The following is a 16,563-nucleotide window of genomic DNA, read 5'->3' on the forward strand; positions in this document are numbered from 1 at the left end:
GATTTCAGCTCTGAGCTGAAATTATTTAAATGTCAGCTACATATTTCCGTAATTTATAACCATTTGATACAATTATAGCACTTTTCAGAAGGATGAACTATGTTGGAAAAGTAAAATATTTAGAACTTCAGTAAGGAAACAAAAATAAGCTGACTAAAACAGTTGCTGAATTTTCCTTAAAGAATATCCTATATACCTGTGCTGTCCCTCTGCACTGAAACAGGACTGAATTTTGTTCTATGACCTTCTCATGCCTTAATAAAATAATTACGAGCTTCACAGATTCCCTACAGGAATAAATTAAGGAAAGATGCTTCCTATATTTGTTATAATGAGTGAAAGGAAATGTTGAAAGTCATACAGCATCTATCTCAACAGAGTTCACTGCAGACTGTTAGTTAGGAATAGTACTATTTATAATAAAGTGCATTTTATTGAAAAGACCTTGAAAATAATTAATTTAACTAAGATATTCAAACCATGGGTAGTTGGTATCACTATGGCACATAAAAAGACGTTTTAGTATCAAGGAAAGATCCAGAAAGCTTGGATCTGAGTTATCTGGTCAAACCACCGGACATAATATGTCCCAGAACAGCAACAGCTCAAATATTATTTCTTCACAGAACAGAAATTCAGCTTACCTTGCAATGAGTTGAAAATGGAGAAGAGGTACAGGAAAGCAAGAGTTAAGGGACCCCAGGCAAAAAAGGCAAAGCCCCACGTCATGCCCAGGAGGAAGGTCAGGCTGACCACGCTACGGAGGTTCCTCAGGATCTCTTCCTTCAGGCTCCGATTAGTTCTTTTCCCATTCCTCCCACAGATCTGCACCATCACCACAATAAACATAGCAACGTTCATCAGAAACATGATTCCAAAGTAGCCAGCACAAGTCACGTAGAAGACAACTTCATTCTTGATCCAGCAGCTGCAAAAAGGTACAAAAATCGGATCATTTTTAGATAAAGCAAACTATCCTCCAATTATTTATATGACTACAAGGAAAACCAGTCTATGTCTGATTCTACTGATGCAGAGCTATACTTTCAAATGAAACCCTCGTCTATTTGCTGCTTGTAAAAAGGATGAAGCCCAGTGACATCTTAAGTGTGACTATGGCACATATTAGTATCATGTCAGTAATCTGAGGGTTGTACCATATTTTAGTTAAAACTATTTAAAAAGGAAATCTGACCTCAGATACAAGCTGTGGGAACTGCAATCCCATCACAGAAACTTTAGACTCATAAGTATGAGTACCTTCATCACTTTCATCTGTGTGAAGCATAGGACACTTTAGTAACAGAGCGGGCAATCTTGGATCTGCAGTGCCAAAACCTCAAGTTTCTGCCACTTGAGCTAAAGGAGAACTCATAGAGCTCTGGAGAAGAAGCAGGATGGGTAGTCCTTTGAGGTAGCCATTTGACAGTCAGACATGTGACAGTCACCCATGTGAGAGATCTAGCTTATTCCTCTAGCAGTAAATGGCCGGAATGCTTAACATAATACTTTAATAAAAATACAGAACGATATTTTTATTTATCATGATGAAGCGTTGCAGGCAAGGAACAGAAAATGAAGTAACAAAAGAGTCACAGAAAAATTCTGGCATTTGGAGGTTATTAACTGGACATCAAGAGAGGAACATAGAAAGCTAAAGAACTACATTTACAAAAGGCTGGTTTATTTACAAAGGACACTGTTTTTATATTACTTCTTTCTTTGCGCTTAGCTAGAAGACTTAGCTTTCATTTAAGATAAACCAAAACAGGTATTTTTATTTTATTTTCATGAGAGAACTTATGAATTACTCTTTTTCCAGAGGAGTGTCGGCACCTGGCATTGACTAACACAGCTTTTCCTCCAATTTTTCTTACAGCCTTCTTTACACTTCAGATTCAAATAATTTAGAAGGCAATTTTGTCCATTTTGCTTGTTTAATGCATGTCTGACTTTTCCAAAGCAACCTGACTAATTTTTTTTCCAGACTGTAAATGCTAAATTGTCAGAGATTAAATGAAATACTCACAAGTCGTCTCCTCCTTGCCCGTCAGCATCTTTGCCGTATAACTCTTTGCCATAAACATTAATTGCATTTGTATTAGCACTTGCTAAAACAATTGCTATCACCAGAGCTGGCAAACCTGTAACACAAGAAAACTTCTAGTTTGTTTTCAAATCTCCTAAACCTTCAAAATCGCCAGGCAAAGTTAAGTTATTGATGTCTCCATTGCTACTGCTTTAGTACAGAGTATCCTGAGGTAGTTCTATGTCAGAAAACTGTACAGAGAAGTAGAAGAAAACAATTTTTCAAACAGTACAAATATATAAAACTTTCAAAATGCTTAATGGGCATTAATGAATAAACCTTATAATGTTCTGTAAGGTAGAAAACGTTATTTTAGTATCTGATGTGAAAGCTACAGTAGAATAATCTCTCCTAAATATTCAAAGTTAAATTTGCATTTGCGCACAGGGTCTCATAATAAAGTGAGAAGGTTAACTATTACAAAAATGAGATCTAATGGAGGGATGATAATAGGATTTTTTTTGAGGGATTTTTTTTCAGAGATGCTAATGTGACCTGATTAGGCTGGGGAACTGGGGAACTTGAACTTGAACCTGTAATTTCTCCACTGCTTCTCTCAACTGTTAATCTCTTCTTTTTTTCTACAGTATTATATATCCTTTACTTAAATGTGTCCAAAAAAATGAAGTAAACTATATATTTTTAATACGAAGGGAATATTTTGGGAAAATAACAAACAACTATGCACAATAGAACTTCGTGCAGAGAGGTACAGCTTACACAAAAGAAACGTATGTTTCCTGACATGCCTTATTTACATGTCTTATCCTTGCTATGACAAAACAGATTCAAAGGGGAAGAGGTTAATTTGCTTTTCCGACCACTCAGTCCTTGTCCTCTGCTGAGGTTGCCAAATTGGATGCTAGTTGCCAATGGAAAGACATCAATTATCAGCTGGACTGAGGTCAGTGCTCTAGCCATGAGGTTAATGGTTTTCTATTGTGTTGTATTATTTCAAACACAATATGTGCATTCAGGCAGAAGGCACAGATTCCTGATACAGAAAAAAATGAAGAATAAAAGCCTTGCTGCCCGAGCCTTGCAGTTATTTTTCAGTATTACATTTTCCATTTCAGTCCTGCAGTGTACACTGCTTAGGGGAGGCAGGATCTCTTTGTGGTTTAAACACTGTGATGAAGCTCAGGAAATTTTAGTTGTTTCTGATTCTGCTATAAGCTTTCTACTTGTCAGCAAGAAACTGTAAGATGGAGTGAAAGCTTTTTCAAAGCCAACGCAAAGGTCCCCCATAGGCTTTGTAGTAACTGCAAGAGTTTCTCAATTCACTGTGTGCCAAAGTTCTTCACCTCTGATACGACACTAACATTTCCCCTCTCCCATGCTGGCCTCTGTGGAAAGTAAGACCAGTTTATCTGGTCTCTCCAGTCCTCCTCAGGTTGTGAGGTGCTCCAGGCAGACAGTGGCAGTTATGCTGTATTTGCATAGAATTATACAGGGGAACAGAGCAGGCTGGCTCCACGCCGGCCCTGTCACGGGTTGCGGGGAAGCAAACGGCACACTGATTTTGGTTCTACTCTGTATTTGTGACAGAGAGCTTTTATATAGCATCATTTCAAAATACATGCTATGTAAATACTGCATCTACTGAACTCACCCCAGCCAATGATGCAAAACTTCAGTATATATCGCCGTATATAGGTGTTGAACACTTTCACTAGAGCAATGTACATATGAACGGCTTCTAGTCCCATCCACGTAAAGGTGGCCAGAAGAAAAAAGTGCAAAAGTGCACCAACAGCTATGCAGAGGCCATCTATGTCAAATGACGCAATCCAACCATCAAGCAAGAAGATCAGGTTAAGAAAGAGCAGGGCTGTGCTCAAATTCATCAGGATTTTGGATGGATAATCTCTTCGCAACTTCCTGATGAGAGAAATACAGATGTACCTGATTAATTACCTTCAATCACCCAAGTTGCTTACAGCAGCTGGGTTTACCAGTTTTGAAAGTAAATAAAAGCACAGGGATGTCACTCTAGATGTAAGCTTTTGTGGCAATAAGGCATTAGTGATGTGTACTTCTGTGTGATATCACTGAAGGTTTCTGCTGTATGTGGCGGGGGAAAGCTACTACTTCTCTGGGTCCTTAATGAGCTAATTAACTGCCACAGTATTTTGGCAACTGGTTTATTATTAAAAACCTTTCAAATTAAATATAATACAATGTGTTTTGTACTTTAGATGAAAACTGAAGAAAACTGAAAGAACACTTTCAAAATACAGGTGACCAGAAGCTCACCTCTGATCATTCTGTATGTAAATCTTTGCTTAATTTTTGGAATATATTGTCCAGTGCGTGTTGTTTTTTATTTCTTTTTTTTTGTTTTGTGTTGTTTTCTTCTTTGTTTTTTTTTTTGGTTTTTTTTTTTTTTTAATAGGATCTTAGGAAGACTGAAGATCAAGTTTTCTTTTTTTAACTGATACACATTGAAATGTATGAACTGAGGGGCAAGCCAACTTTTGCCATCCTGGACCAGAACACTATACCATAGGTAATGCAATAGGAATGTAATCATTGGAGATATTTAGCACTTGAAAACCCCCTTCCCCCCCCCAGCAAACTATCCTTCTTTAGCAGCTACTCTGTCCCGTCCAGTTACAGGCAGAATGGTTTCTTTGTGTTGACATGACTTCATTTTCTCTTTTCATTGTTCGCAGAACCGTATCACTTCAAAACTTTTGCATTCCCTTGAGTCACTTGCACATTTCAGTAAGACTGCTGTTGAGATTCTTAAAACAATCCACAATTTATCTTCATTTTATTTCTCTTCCCACTTCTTTCTGAAGGGCTCTAGAATGCAGTTGTTCTAGTTGGAAATTTCTCTTCTTATACTTAGGACTTGTTATGCTGACATGGCTAAGTTTTGTTTTGTTTTATTTTCACAAAAAGCCTGGTTGTAGATTTCAAAATAATTTACATCTGTTCAGAATCTAGAGGACACTGTACTCCGGAAAGAGAAAATTTTGAGACACATTAGCCTTGCTCCCAGGCCTGAGCAGCACAACACATTGGAAACAGGAGGAAAAAATCTGAACTTACTTCCCCTTGAAAAAAATTTCCACTTACAACATTGTGACCATGATTTTGCAGGTTTTTTTTTAAACATGGATTCCCCTTCCTAGACAAATAAACCATACCAGCCCTATAACTAATTTATTTTATTCATCACACACAGGTACTTCCCTTGTGATGCTTTTCACAGAGCTAATACTTACTCAAATGCAATATATGTCAGAAGAGTTGCAGCTGAAAATATAGCAGATATCCCACAGCCAATGTAAGTGATAAAGGTGAGGACCTTGGTATTTTGTGGATCTATTTGTGTAACGGTTCTCTGAAGGTCCTACATGAGAGAGAAGGAAGAGGCATCAATTATAGCAAACACCTTTTCCATGCGCACAACACTTGATAATCAGTCCAGTAAAACTCAAAAGCACTTTGGCAATACCACTATAACCCTGACATTAGGGTTCATGTTTACTAAGTATACTTAGTCTACAGTCGTTACACCTCTCACTTCCTTCCCATAGCTCTTGAAAACTTTGTACTTTAAGTATTATAACTGCTGGCATCAGCAGATAAACTGAACCCAATACTGATCCTTCTAATTCAGTAACAGCAATGCAAATGTCCTTCGCTAGAAAAATCTCCCCTTTTCAAACTTTTTAGTTCAGTTGCTTATAGCCAGCTCTATTTAAATAGAAGTTTATGTTGTATGTGTATTGAAAATGTAACTTAAAACTATACATACTGAAATGTGCAACATTCTGGGGAGTTTGTGACATCACTTCTCATTATTGAAAGCTCATAAGAGTCAATGTAGCTAATCATCTGCTGGTGAAACCAAGGGCAAGATATTGCTTTTTGGTTTTATGGTCTGTTTTGACATGAAAACTGCAGTTATAAATAGAATTGGTCAGAAAAATAGTGACAAAGACAACATTTAAAAAAAAATGGAAATGAAGCAGGAACATTCTGAGGATTTTTTTTTCCAGCTTTCTGTCCAACTGTAATTGCCACATAGTACTGTCTGAGAATAAATGCCAGTGTTATTTCCTTTTTCAAGTACAAGAAAAAACGAGAATGTTTGGATCTATATCACTGTGGAGTAAATGTGCGCAAATACTAACATATAATGGTGTCTATTCTACAGTCAGTGTAGTCAGTGTAACTGTTGTCCCTAGCAAAACTCTGTATCAAAAAGAAACCAACAAAATGCTACAGAACTTGCCATTCTTCATAGGAAAAGGAAGGAGCTGTATGCAGTTTCTCACACCCTGTCCCAACCTTATGTTATAGTTTATATATACAAGGAAAGTGTTATTTGAAAATAATTTAATAGCTAAATTAAAGTCACCAAAGATTATTCAAATGTAAAAGAAACTAAATGGGGCAAAACTGTGTAAAAATCTACTGGAACACAGCCCAAATTCAAAGAACTTCTGCCTTATTTCCTACTGCCACAAAAGCACTCGGGAAAGATAAGGGACTCATTGAATATATCCTAAAGAAAGCCCTTTTTTTCTCCCTTCGAGGATGAAAAGTGAAACAAGACCACAATTTAGATTGCAAAAAGACAAAAAGCTTGCAGCTTTTTCATATCTACATCTGAGCATGACGTGAAGAGAGCAGCTCTATTAAGAAGGCTCTGGAAGGCCAAAGCTGAAAAAGTCAGTGCATGTGGCTTCCTTGTGCAGTTAAGTCCTGTGTGTCACTGCAACAAATTAAATCAAAACCCAAATACTTCTACAGCATTGCAGTGATCAGGAGCAAACGAAATTTCTTCAGGTATGTTTCAGAGACCAAAGAATGTTAATCTGAGATGGAAAGAAACATTTCATCCCATTACTGAGTGTAAAAAATCACCAAATGCTAAGACAAGACATCAGTATTCCATCTTTTTCATGTTGGAAATTTCTTCTCAAAAACATTACTGGAGGCACCTGAATGCTACAGGAATTACGCTACTGAGGCTGAAGTGCTCTATACAGTTCCCTCTTTCATCTTCCTGACAGGCTATGCTCTACCTATCTCAGCCACCCAGACTGGACACTTCGCTTTAGGCTGTGACAGAGTACTGGTTATACATTTTGTACCAGCCCTCAGTGGGCAGACTTTTTCCAAAAGAAGGTCTGCACTGCAAGGCATCCCCAAAGCTGATTAAAGGCATTTATAAGAAAACAGCAAATAGGGGTTTGCGCATTTCACAAAAGAAGATACTGCTTTATACTTTTTGACATTAGATAAATATAAATCTTGTCAAATCTGCAACGTAAATTTGCAAGGGACAATTTAGCCCCTTGAATCTCAGGAAGAAAGCAAATTATTGGGCTCCATTGACTTCTCACCCTCAGTAGCAGTTTTACTGACTGTAGGACGTTTTTCTTTCTCTACTGTTTTCTCTGACAATATGAACCTCTCTTTTTTTTTTTTTTCTGCCAACAACTTCCCACTTTCCTGATGTTGAAGTTTCAAATCTACCTAGACCTGTTTCTCATTCACTTCCCTCTTGTTTCACCCTCCTGTCTCAGCTGCAGGTCATTTTCATCAGATCACATTGTTAAGGGAAATGACAGGGACTCCCTGCACTGTAGGACACGTTAAGATTGATTTTTTCTATTTTGCTAGTGGAAGTGTTAGTACTGGGCCTTGGTTTTACAGTCCCTGACTTTTTTTTCAACCAGTCATGTCCCAGTTTGAAGCTGGATGCTATAATATGCTATTTGTATTTTGGTATTGCTCAGAAGTCTTAAGCCCAGGTATTTTCAAAATTTAGCATACTCTTATAGGCACATTTTACTTTTTATTTTATAATATTTAGCCACTTGTAATAAACATAAACATAATAATAATAATAATAATAATAATAATAATATACTTTCATTACTAACTTTACTCATTACCTCATTCCTGAATCCTTATCACTAGCTATTTTGTTATGAAAAGGTAATTTTATGACAATAAGGGGGAAAATGATGCATTATTATTAAAACTCATGTGCAAAAGGACTGACCCAAGCAACAAAAATGAAAGTTGTCTTGACCCAAGACAAAAACTGCATTGCAGTTCCTAGGAAAGGTAACTTTGTGAACAGTGAGTTTGCCTACCATTAGGACCCCAAAGTGTGTGAGGTGGTTGCACAAGCAAACGGTCTCATTTTCATTGGACTCTGCATCCACTTGGCAGCCTGCAGGGTTCCAGCCACCACTGCCACCTGTGGAAATCAAATAGGAGAAACCATACTTCCCAACAAACTCATGTCACACTCTCTTTTAACAGAGTTCTCACTTCACCTTGTGCAAATGCAGAAGTGCTTTCTCAAGCGCATGTTCAACGGGTGAACATTATAACAATCAGGAAAGAAGCAAGTGTCAGATTTCCTAGTGCCTGCAGAGAATCACACCAGATGAGTGTCCCAGTAACGGCCTACTGAGCAGAGGCAATAGATGGAGATCTATAATAAAGGTAAGGAGCTTTTTGGTTAATAAGGGATGAGTAAGACCTACTATGTGGATCATGCATTAACACACACCTTAGTTTTACCCAACAGTAAGATGGTTTTAGAACTCCTTTTTAGCACACTGATGCAGTATCTGCACCTGCCTCCCTCCTACTCACATATCCCCAGGTACATGAAAGCATTTATGGCCCAGGAGCAGAGGGTCCCTTCCTCTCTGCAGCATATAATGCAGAAGGTCAGAGAGGATAATCCCAATTATCCTTTGTGGCCTTATGTAAAAGCATGAAATAAAGAGTCCCTCACCCCACCTGAAAAGGCCATTCCGAAAGACAAATAAAAAGATTTTATTTAAAAAAAAAATGTTAAAAGGTAAAATCTGTATTTCTGATTACTTCTCCTTTAATTTTTTCCTGCTAAAATATGAACAAATTTTGTGAAATCGTTCATATTCTCTGAAGTCTTAAAGACATTTTTGCACAACTCCAGGCAAAACTCAGCAAATTATCTGCCTGACCCTGTAACTTTACCTCAAATTCAAGACAGAATCTCTCAAAAGACTGTGAAGAGGTTACAAAACCACTTAAAACTCTCCCCTACTCGAGCAGCCACTGAGAATTCCTCCCTGTGTTTCTCCTTTGATGTGCTTTTTGAGTTTGGCTTCCTAGTTTTTGGGGTTTTTTTTGCTATTTTTATCCTTCTGCATTCTTCTCAGTTCTTCTGTCTTAATTTCCTGCTTTCAGCTACAACTTTTATGGTAAATTTTATTTCTTGCAAGACTTTCTGTACTAAACACCTCCACCTCAAATCCTACTGCTAAGGACAGTTCTTTGCTCTATCTCTGTTTCACGGTAAGGCAAAGTAACATCTCAGTAGTGATCTCTAAAATAGAATGATCTGGAAAGTCATCCCAGAGAACAGCTTTGTCTGTGGCAAAGGATGAAGAGCTTGAGTTTAACACCACACACGAGTTAGGCAGTAGCAATGAAGAATGAGCTAAAAAAAAAGCCCTGTTAATATGTGTCTCCATACGGGACCTCACTGTGGAGACTGTCATCTCCTTACACGATGCATGTTGTGTCTCTGCCTAAATGAAGTTTGCATAATATAGTTTCTAACCTTCCATGGAAGATAAAACACCTTAAGCTTTGTAACAGGCACAATCTCACAATTAAATAACCCAACATTTTTAAAACGGTCAGTTAAAAGCATGGCTAAGAACCATTCCTGTGTCTGATTAGAATTACTATTTAATTTGCGTATGCAGACAGATCAGTGAAAAACTGCTATCAGATACAGAAAAGTAGAAAAACTATTTACAAATTTAAAGTGTTAATCAAATTTATGTACAAAACTTTTAATAAGAATATTTAACACCCGCTGTTACAAGTGACCTTACTAACTAGAAGTGACATAGTCTGAATATTTCACCTAATTCTGCAAGGACTGATTAACAAGCAAAAAGAGGCAAGACTGTGACTGATTTTAAAACTTAGACACCTTTATTCCCCACATAAAAGAAATGACAGCATTTTTAAACTTACCATTTTTATTCATATCCCAGAAGACACAGGTAGGCTTAGGATCTTCCTAAGAACATATTAAAAGTAGACCTTTTATACCTATTCAGACCTACATCTCATCAACATATACATTTAGAACAGCTATTTTACTACATATCTTTTCACTTAATAAGTAGAAGAATAAATATTATTTGGATTTTTGAAATTTTCTCTAGTGTCAAATTAGTATTTACTCTGCTAGAAGGACACATCTGCCCACATTATAAAATCTAGAGCACTGTTCCTCTGCACTGTTCTTTTTCCCAGTCATCAGAATAATGAAGTTTTATTGTCTCACTAAAGTTATTGATGAGTATGATGTCTTTACAAAATCTAAAGTGGAGGTTGTTTTGTGTGACTTTAAAATAATCATTACAAAAATGTAAGGAAAAGTTAATTGGATTGTAAAAATTACAAACCAGGCTCTCATTACATAAACAATTTACTTAGGTATTGCATTTTAACGTCTTCATCTTCTTGCTTAACTCCTGTAGGGCTGTTGTCTCTCTTTTGAGGTAGCTACTGGCAACATGTCTGAGAAAAGATCAAGCTCATCCATTTTTTAACTAAAACAGTATGTGCCAAAAGGTTGCATTTGTTCTGCATTTCCCTAAATGAACTGCTGTCATCTTTTAAAAGTGTGGTTCTATCCATTCTTCCTTTGCTGAAAACCACATAACAACAAAAGAATTTGGGGAACTATTAACAAAGCAATTCATGTTTGATCAAAGAATTTAGTAATTCTAAAGTTCCAGTGTAATAAATAGTGTCCCTGGTCACTGGTCACAAACATGGTCATGAATGTTGGTTTTGCCTACAGTTATTGGAACAGAAATTGCCTCTGAGTAGCACAATCAATAGTCTTTCAGATAAATGTTAGATCATGACTGGAGCAGCAATGTGTGAGGATGGGAGAGGTTATTTGTTTTTACTTGTTGCTTACTTGCTTTTGTTCTGGAGTTTTTATTTCCATCTGAGTTTATGTCCTTACTCAAAATCCACCCAAATAAATCAGGCTATATGCTCAGCCTTTACTGTATATAATCTGCATTCCTGTTCCTCTGAATAATCAGTCTTGTCTTACCTGTATTTTGGTATGCCTAATTGTAACCTTCACATAATCTGGAAGATCCTGAATGGTTATGTTTCCAATACTGCATGCCACTACAAAACTGGTCAAATTGGCAGGATTTTCTGCATCCTTTGAAAGATTCAGAAAAATACAATAAATGCTTACACAGCACATAACATAAAAGTCAGAGTGCACAGTCTCATTTCTGCAGTGTGCCAGAATAAATAACTTGTCAGCATTTCCACACTTTTGATCAAGCAATATAAGAACATTATGTTTATAAAATCAAATTATGTGTTTGCCTCATTGAAGTTTCCCTATTTTCCTTATAGTCATAAACACATATAGGCACAATTATAGAGAGAGGTTAGAAGGCATACATTCCCCTTTTAATCATTATGTCTGATGCCAACAAAATTGTAACTCAAACAATGTAGCAGATAACAATCCGTGACATGATTAGCTCACTTCCCCAGACAAGAATGAACTAGCTTTCTTATTTTATTGTCGATGCTATCCTTTTTAACAGATGCAAAGTTTTTGGAGAATAACCTGTTTTCTATGTATAGTTGCTAAACCATCCTCCATCTTACAATGACTGACTAAGCAGTAGTAAACAAATTCAAAGCAATGTTACATACTGTAGGAGGCATTTTCTGCAAGGTCTGTTTGATGGAAAATTTAAATAGAAGACTGACATTATCACTGAGCAATGCCATTTCTAACCTGCAGTGAAAAAGTACCAGGTTGAGAATTTTCCAAAAGAGAAGTTTTCCTTGGAAACTAATGATTTATTGTGATGGAAGTGCTCTGGAAGTACTATTTTCTGTTGATGAGCTTCCACTGAAACTTGCATAGTTACATGCCTGGTTGGCCTTACAGGAAGCTGGGAAGCTTGGTCACTGCTTGTGGCAGATTTTAGGTCAAATGAAGTCTGTTGCCACTCACTTTCCCTCCAAAAATTGGGGCTGCCAGACTCCTGAATCCCCTGATTCCTTCAGTCTAGGGGCTTTGTTAGCCTGACAAGATGTCAGGCATCAGCTCAGCACTGGGCTCATGAGATCCCACTATTCATGAGAGACAGAACAGCTTCAATTATTAAGTGCACATTATCCTAAGAAGAAGATTTCATTTCTTAACAACCACATCCAAGAGTTTTCAAACACAGTATTTCAGATTCTACTGGAGCTTTGTGACATAATATCCTAAAAACTTTGAAATTGCAGAGGAATGAAAACATGGTTTTCTAGACAGCTCTTGAGCAATCAAATAAATGAAAACCTCTTAGCTACTACCTAAGTTTCAACATCTGACAAAGTCTATGAAAGCCTTTGGACAAATTTCTATGGGTTTCAGTGGATTCTGTCTCTAGCAGATAACAAAAACTAGAAATAAATATCAGACGGTCTCTTTAGGGAAGGCAATTTAATATATTCTTACTTGTCTTTAGAAAGGAATACAAATAATGTGTGCATTAAAGTAAAATACAGATAACTGCTTATTTAGCTGTAAGGCTGTGCTCAGCTAAAGTTAGGGGTAAGCTTTTAGCCAATAAAATATACAGAGCTACAAAGTAAAGAAATGCTGAGACTAGTATCAATGACAGAAATCTGGTCTAGTCTAGACAATCATTATGATTCACATATTTATCATATTTGCACACTATTTTCTTGGCCTCAGAACTCATGAGGATGACCCTTCCAACCTAACTTGAGGTATGTAAAAAGAAGATGTCTAGAACTCAAGTAGCCATTCTAGGGTTTCTTAACATACTAAGTGAAAGGAAGCTGGCACATCCAGGGCATAATCCATTTTACCTATTCTATTCTAGATCAATAATTCATCTTACCTATTCTATTCTAGGTCAAACACAGGTCACCAAAAAACAGAGATTTTAAGGTATCCTGCCCAGTCTCCAGTTGCTACTGCAGAAGATCTCACATCTCTTACATGTTCATCGTCACGTGTGTCTGCCAGTAGTACCTTTGTACCTTGGGGTGTCTCAAATCGCACTACAGTCTTTGCCTGAGGAACAGATGCCTCCTCCTGCACTAGGATGAGATGTGTCACACCTCAGTGGTGTCCATTCTTTCCCATTGACCAGCTTTGAAGGCAACTTATGGACAACAGTTCTGGCATAGGTATGTACATTGAATACAGCTGACTTCGGCGAAATGAATCCTACCCTGGCATCTTACATTAATTTTTCATACAGTCTTCTAAGTAATGTAACCATCAGATTTTAATGAATGACAGGATTAACTTACTAGCATTCTCTCAGTTGCAATAAAAAAACCCTCTAGTGCTGTGAGGTATGATGTTTCACTGTTGCATTGCATGCGTATAAGAAATACAGCTAATAGCATTACGATTTTTTTAAATTGCAATTGGAATAAATACATTTATGAAATACTCTTATACTAATGGATAAAGTTATTCCATTTAAGACGGCATGTGGATCAATTTATTTTCAGGTTTTATTTTTAGGTTTTATTTTTAGCCTTTATTTATTTATTTATTTATTTTTAGACACTAAAATGTGAGTTTTATGCATTTTGAATTAATTGTGTTGAACATGTCACCCATGAATACTTTGAAAAACACCAAAAAATTGAAAGAATTCTAGTTGCAAATTTAGATACAAATATTCCTGTTTTTCACTTTTCAATGACTTATTAAGTATCCCTTAGAAACACATTCTAGCACCATTAAAGGTCACATTCTGACTTTGCATGATTTTATGCCATTGTGACAAGCCTACATCTATATTCCTCTGGTTTCTTTATTAAATACATCCATCCTGTTTTTCTCAAAAGCTGGCTTAAAATGAGTACTAATTTAAATAGCTGAAGATAATTCGGAGTGTATTTCAGAAGGCAACTGTGGGTCATGGGTATTTTCTTGCCTAGATTATCTGAAGAATCTGGATACACTGCCAATAAAAACGGTAATATAGGGACAACACAATACTACAGAGTTCTGCGGATGCACAAGAGCCAAAGGTCACTTGAAATACTAATGGGAAAACAAACTCAAGTCTTCTGAGGCTTAGTCTACAGTTCACTATGAAACAATGTTTTCTTAATAATTAACTGATTTTTTTTTTCAAAATAGGTATGTTTTCAGTCATTTTCTCCAAGCTTCAAACTCTTCCTAATTTTTTGCATCTACTGTGCAGGAACTATTTAAAATTACCACGTCATGGGACCCAGAGGAGAAAAAAATCAAATCTACCTGAGTCCCTTTAGTTTTCAGACTCAAGTATTGTTATCCATATTCTGTATTAAAAGACAGTATGCTTACAAGAACACATCTATGAAAAGAAGAATAGTATGAATAGAAACAAATGTTCTCTGGCTGATGACCATCAGCCCAGTTTCCAACTGAATACAAGCAGTCAGCTGGACACGAGTGCTAATGAACTCTTTCAGTAAAAAGAGAAAGAAATAGGCTTGGCAGTGCTATAGGCCAAATTCCCTTCTGATAGACAAGAACCCGGCTCCATTGAGCGTCAAGGACCTATATTAATGCATTTTACCAGATGTTAAGCCCTTTAAATGGCCTTGCTACTTTGATTATAAGCAGCTGGGATCCAAATTTCCACAGATTACCCTGAGAAAAAGTTTGTCTTGCATGTGACAGTACTTTGCAGTCAAATCACTGACTTCAATTCAACTTCGGCACTTTGTCTACTTTGTCACTCTGAACATAACGCTGTCTCTAGTGCCTACATCTCCTATCACCTTCTCATTCCTATAACTCATGAGATGCTGTGAAATGATTACACTACAAAAAAACTTTTATCAGCTGCCTTTGACTTACCCGAACTGAAATTACTTAAAACACATTACAGTTTACCTGAAAAAGACCGTTTTTATTGAAGAAAGTAAATTGAGCCCTGGATATAACTTCAAACTCCTCTTGACTTAAATTCTTCAGTAAACTTGGTGGCAGAACGACAGAAGCAAAGGCATTTGTCTGATCCTTGTCAAAATCTATCTGTTAAATAAACAGAAGAACATGTTCAAATAAAACCAAACCATTTATTGTCCACAAATGGGTTCACACCCTTACACAAAGATATCTAAACATGGGACTAGAACCAATAAACACTGATATGACCTGTATCTATGTAAGAGTTGATGCAATAAATAAATAAATAAATAAAGCTTAGAAGGTTTTCCCACCCTTCCAGCATGACATCAGCCTTATGCTACAGGAAGGTATTAGACAAAACAAACAAACAAACAAACAAACTCCTCCACTGCTCTAATGATGTTCTGGAAATAGTAAGATGACAATAATAGCAGTTATAATAATTTTCAGTAACCTTCAAGATACTTTTCCTCATACCAAACAATGTTGAGAACTGAAAAATATGCTCTTCATCCTTCTTTCTTGAGTTTTATTATTTGGCTTCATCTGCACATCTGAATTAATTCTCTTATGCGCCTTTCTAGTTTCTCTGTCACAGAAGGGAAGTTCAGTAATAATTAGTATCACATCTCTACATTTATCGTGCTATGTAGCACAAAAAAGACACTTTCTGCCATCAGTATAAGCTTAAACTATACAGGCAACATGTCAGCTGAAAGCCCTCTATGGCACAGAGATGTATCAAGTGAGCAGCAAGTAAGTCAGGATGCAAACTTGCATTTCATTAGCTACCAGGCAGCAATTCTATGACTGCACGCTCTCCCACCACGGCATACTCAAGGTGTGCCACCCTACCCACCAAAGGAACAGGAGCAAGCCAGCTCACAGTGGCTTTATAGTAAAAGCATTCAAGAATTTTACTGTGAGACGAGGAAACTCACACTCCTGACTTCTCCAGAGGCAATTTGGTCATGTATTTACGCTTTTCATGATCAGTCGTACGATCCTTAAAGCACCATTAGCTAGTAGAAAGTTAAAAGCTATAGGCTACTCATAGACTTATTTCACTTCTGAATTTTCACTGATTTACTGTGAATAATAGTCACTGTTTGAAATTAGCAAGAAGTGGTTCATAGCTATCTCCTGACAGGGCTAAATGCAGCTGAATGAAAGGTTTTCAAAGGATAATTCTGGCACATTAAACAGAAAGTGTGTGTGTGATAAAGACATCCCATTAGGTATTGTCTGCAAATAGAGTAGAAGAGGCTTCTATAAAGACGTGTGGATCTATTACAGGAACAATTTAATAATATGAATCACCCAAAGCTAACTTAGTCAAAGGTTTGGCAAGAAATATAAAGACACAGGGGACCGAAATAGAATCTTTCCACATTGCCATGGATACATTTGTTTGATATCTACTTTATAAAAAAAATACGAAATAAAATCTGGAAACATTCTGACATAGAGCTTGAAGAGTTTAATGCTC

The 16,563-nt window shown here is 36.8% G+C and overlaps 1 protein-coding gene across 5 annotated transcripts in view; it reads right to left on the minus strand.

Moving 5' to 3' along the window:
• Positions 1–16,563, minus strand: part of ADGRG6 (adhesion G protein-coupled receptor G6) — a 114,708-nt gene that overhangs the window by 13,569 nt on the left and 84,576 nt on the right. For all 5 annotated transcript variants that reach the window (XM_075413917.1, XM_075413921.1, XM_075413919.1 and 2 more), the window contains 8 exons: positions 15,057–15,197; positions 11,211–11,327; positions 10,109–10,154; positions 8,215–8,321; positions 5,323–5,450; positions 3,702–3,970; positions 2,030–2,144; positions 645–928 (listed from right to left, as the gene is read on the minus strand). In XM_075413917.1, coding sequence (XP_075270032.1) covers positions 645–928; positions 2,030–2,144; positions 3,702–3,970; positions 5,323–5,450; positions 8,215–8,321; positions 10,109–10,154; positions 11,211–11,327; positions 15,057–15,197 — 1,207 coding nt within the window. The remainder of the gene's footprint in view (positions 1–644; positions 929–2,029; positions 2,145–3,701; positions 3,971–5,322; positions 5,451–8,214; positions 8,322–10,108; positions 10,155–11,210; positions 11,328–15,056; positions 15,198–16,563) is intronic.

Source organism: Opisthocomus hoazin, chromosome 2, assembly GCF_030867145.1.
Source record: "Opisthocomus hoazin isolate bOpiHoa1 chromosome 2, bOpiHoa1.hap1, whole genome shotgun sequence".
NCBI lineage: Eukaryota > Metazoa > Chordata > Aves > Opisthocomiformes > Opisthocomidae > Opisthocomus > Opisthocomus hoazin.